Raw genomic sequence first — 3,409 nt, 5'->3', positions numbered from 1 at the left:
TCCCTGGTACAGCAGAATCTGACACCCAACTTCATCCCACAGAGAAGTGCAAGTAAGTGTTCTGTGCTATGCTTTCAGGTTGAATTTAGGTGTCTTTGTCAGTACAAAAGCTTGCTGGCAAAATATTTTTGAAGTTATAAATAGCTCTCTACTTTCCTTTTTTAAGCAGCTAGTGGCTAGAAACTAACTTGCCTTTTAAGTCTTGTGTGCTCCTCTGTTGTGTGCTCATTGTCCTCGCACACTTCTCCCAAGCGCCAGTGATGAATTCACCCTCCTAGCTGGAGAGTGAGAGGATGATATTGTTTTTCTCCAGATTACACTAATGCTGCTTGACATCCTGGGGAGATTCCAGTGTTGATGTTTCATGTTTATAAACCTGCCTAGTAGCCTCACATGTTCCTCTGCTTTCATAAAATCCCAGTCAGCTGTCTGGAGTGATATAACTGACCAGAGTGAATCTCAGCAACTTTTAATACTCTTGATTGTGGGTTTCTGTTTTGGCAGCTTAAAGGAGTGTCTGGAACAGTCGGTCTGTAGCAGTAGCCAACACAAATCACTAGAGGAACAGAAAACTGAGATTCTGCAAATCTTTCCTTTGTACAACAGAAAGACAAATTTTCTTTGACATCTTAGTTCAGAGTAGTTTAACAGCAATGAGAACCAAAGCTGAGATGTGAGGTTTGTCCTACAGTTCCTGCCAGCCTAATGAACTCCTTTGTATCCAAGAGGATGGCTGCAACGGGAAGATAAACCAGCTGTAGTACCAGCTTCTACCTCTTCTTGCCATCTCAACTATATGGAGACAGGCTGCTGTTGTTTACTCTTTGAATATCTGTTCTTGTCTGAAAAAAAAATCAGTTTGATTCAGAAGCACCCTGTGAGTTGATGAGTCCACATGCCAGCAGCTGGACCATAAAAGCTATGGAACATATTCATGCTGCCTGAAGATGGGTATCTTAAGCCGTGGTCACTCACTCTGCTGTGATTGCTGGTGAGCATGGTGCCCTTGCTTGTCCCCATTGCCTGTGGTTGTCCCCATGTTGGCATAACTGCTCTGTGACTAGCTCTCCCAAAAATATCCCTTTGGGGAGCAGCAAGTGGAACATTTTTCATTAATCTGAATTAGGGAACAGTTACGCAGGTTGACAAATATGTGAGTGGATAGTGCAAATATGATGCAAGACTGACTTAGTATAGCTGAATATGTCAGCAGAGTAATTTTAAGCTGTTTCTGGTCTGATGCTGCAGTCTCTGCAGTTGTGCTGAGTAATCGTTCCATCTTAAGCATATGAACTAGATAATTGAACTGACCTGGACTTACTGGTGGGGAAAAAGCTACAAAACCATGGGAAAGTGTGTTTTCTGTGAACTTCAGGAATGTGACTTAGTCAAGCAGTCTCAACTTACTGCTCAAGATGGTGGCATGGGGCAGGAATCACAGCCTGGATGTAGGAACTTCGTAAAATCAGCTTTTACACCAGAGGATACAATATTTTTATAGTTGCACCTTTAGGTAATTAAATTAGGAAGCTTCTTTCCATACTGCTGCTGTTGTTTTCAATTAAAAGATAGTCCTCCACCAAGGCAGTGGCTTAAGGCACCTCAAGTTAGTCTTCTGCTTTCAGTTGCCCTGTGGAAGGCAGATTGTATCAGTGTTGTGACAAGGCCAGCCTTCCAGTTTAGGTGCTTCAAGTATAGTAGTGTAAATGCCCTTTCTGCTCCAGTAATCTCTGGGCCAGGAACTGAATGATGTACTCAAAGCCCTGTGTTTTGGGGTTTTTTTTTGTTTGTTTGTTTTTTCCCCTCCCTCAGGCATGATAGATTAGGAAGAACTGCTGTTGTGTGAAAGAAGCCATAAGAGCTTTGGCTTCTTGAGAAACAAGAGTTTGTTTAGGCACAATAAATTTAACTTCATTGCTTTTGATTATATCCTCTGCAAGTTGTAGATTTTGTACACCTGAAATCTTCGTTTAAGAAGCTGGTCCTGTAGGTGGTGAAAAGGTCCCGTGGTGGACGTGCAGCTCTGTAGCAGGCTGCTGTTTGCAGTTCAGTGTGCAGTGGTATACGATAACTGGCAGCAGACGTCAGTGACTTGCTCTGAGGCGTACGAGGCTGCCCAGATTGGTGACATCATGCTGACACTTTAAGGCTGTGTTTAACTGTCTGTAGCAGTAGGCGTCTGTTCTGTATCTGCATCTGCCTCGGTCCTTGTCCTGTTGATTTAAAGATTCTGACCTAATATTTAGGGTTGGTTATTGTGCCTTTTCCCAGACATTCCTACTTTAAGAAAAATATTAAAATTTGTACAAATCTGTCCTCATTTTCTGTCAGAGAACTAATTAGCAGTTCAGCTGTATTCAAAGAGGAAAATAAACACAAAGAGCAAACTAGAGCACAGGGCATTATGAATCACAATTTTAAAGACAAATAAAATACATCAATTTCAATAAATGGAAAATTTGTGCAAGAATGGAAATGGATTAGATGACCACCTGAGATCCTTTCTAACCTGAATTATCCTACGATTTTTATTTGTATAAAGTCTTAAATGTTTGTGATCACTTATTTCCCTAAAACAAGCCAGAGCAAGTAGTAGTTTGATATCAAATGCTAACTTTTTAATTGTTTTCTTCTTTTGAAAGAACAAAGATTCCAGAAAGCAGAGATAGATGTAACACATCATCAGATGTGATCCCTGCTAGCAACAGCAGAAGCTCTAGATCAAGTGCAATGATTCAAGATGCAAAGAAGCCTATCAAAAGTAAATGGAATTTCCCGAGATAATTGTTTTAACTTGTTGTCTATTAATATATGCTTAATATTATGCTAATACCATTTTAAGTCATAAGTAATCTTAACTGGTCTCTTTTTTTCTGTTATTGAAGAAATTGCACCAATCATGAGGAAAACTTTGAAAGCATTGAAGAGTAGAGCTGGACAACGATAAAATGAGGCTGCGTATTTGAAGCTTATATGTTTATTTGTATATCATGCTACCACTGATGAAAGTAATGTTCATGTTCTTCATATTGCCTTAGTTAAAACAGTTATGAAACATTTCAGGGGCGAGTGATCTGCAATAAAAACTGAAACATCTGAGTTCTTTCATACTACTTCATTCTTGAGTAAGAAAGCAGAAAACTGAATTTAAATAAGGTCAGTACACAATACTGAATGAATCAGTTTGTATAAACTTTTATAGATGCTGTTTTTATCAGTTTATATATACATGTGCATCAGCTTTTCCTGGAAGCACTTAAGCTGTGGCTATATATTTCCAAGGTTAAACTTATAGCAATGGCCACAAGGTGTACTTAAATACAACTGCAAAGAAGTCTTGGCATCTCTAGCATGAAAGTGTTTTGGAAACTTAACATAGTTGTTTCACTAAAGGTTTTCCTATTGACTT

General features: G+C 39.3%; 1 protein-coding gene across 1 annotated transcript in view; it reads left to right on the top strand.

The window, feature by feature from the left end:
* The window catches only part of LOC104545098 (transcription elongation factor B polypeptide 3-like), a 10,992-nt gene extending 8,045 nt beyond the window's left edge, over nucleotides 1-2,947 (top strand). The window contains exons 8-10 of the mRNA XM_010190147.1: nucleotides 1-52; nucleotides 2,643-2,761; nucleotides 2,886-2,947. The exon at nucleotides 1-52 is cut by the window's left edge and continues 96 nt beyond it. Of these exons, the coding sequence (XP_010188449.1) occupies nucleotides 1-52; nucleotides 2,643-2,761; nucleotides 2,886-2,947 (233 nt within the window). The remainder of the gene's footprint in view (nucleotides 53-2,642; nucleotides 2,762-2,885) is intronic.
* Nucleotides 2,948-3,409: the final 462 nt, after the last annotated feature.

This window comes from Mesitornis unicolor, unplaced genomic scaffold (assembly GCF_000695765.1).
Source record: "Mesitornis unicolor isolate BGI_N332 unplaced genomic scaffold, ASM69576v1 scaffold17010, whole genome shotgun sequence".
In the NCBI taxonomy this organism is placed as follows: domain Eukaryota; kingdom Metazoa; phylum Chordata; class Aves; order Mesitornithiformes; family Mesitornithidae; genus Mesitornis; species Mesitornis unicolor.
Note: the sequence above shows the minus strand (reverse complement) of the source record. Positions and strands in the feature narration are given on the sequence as shown.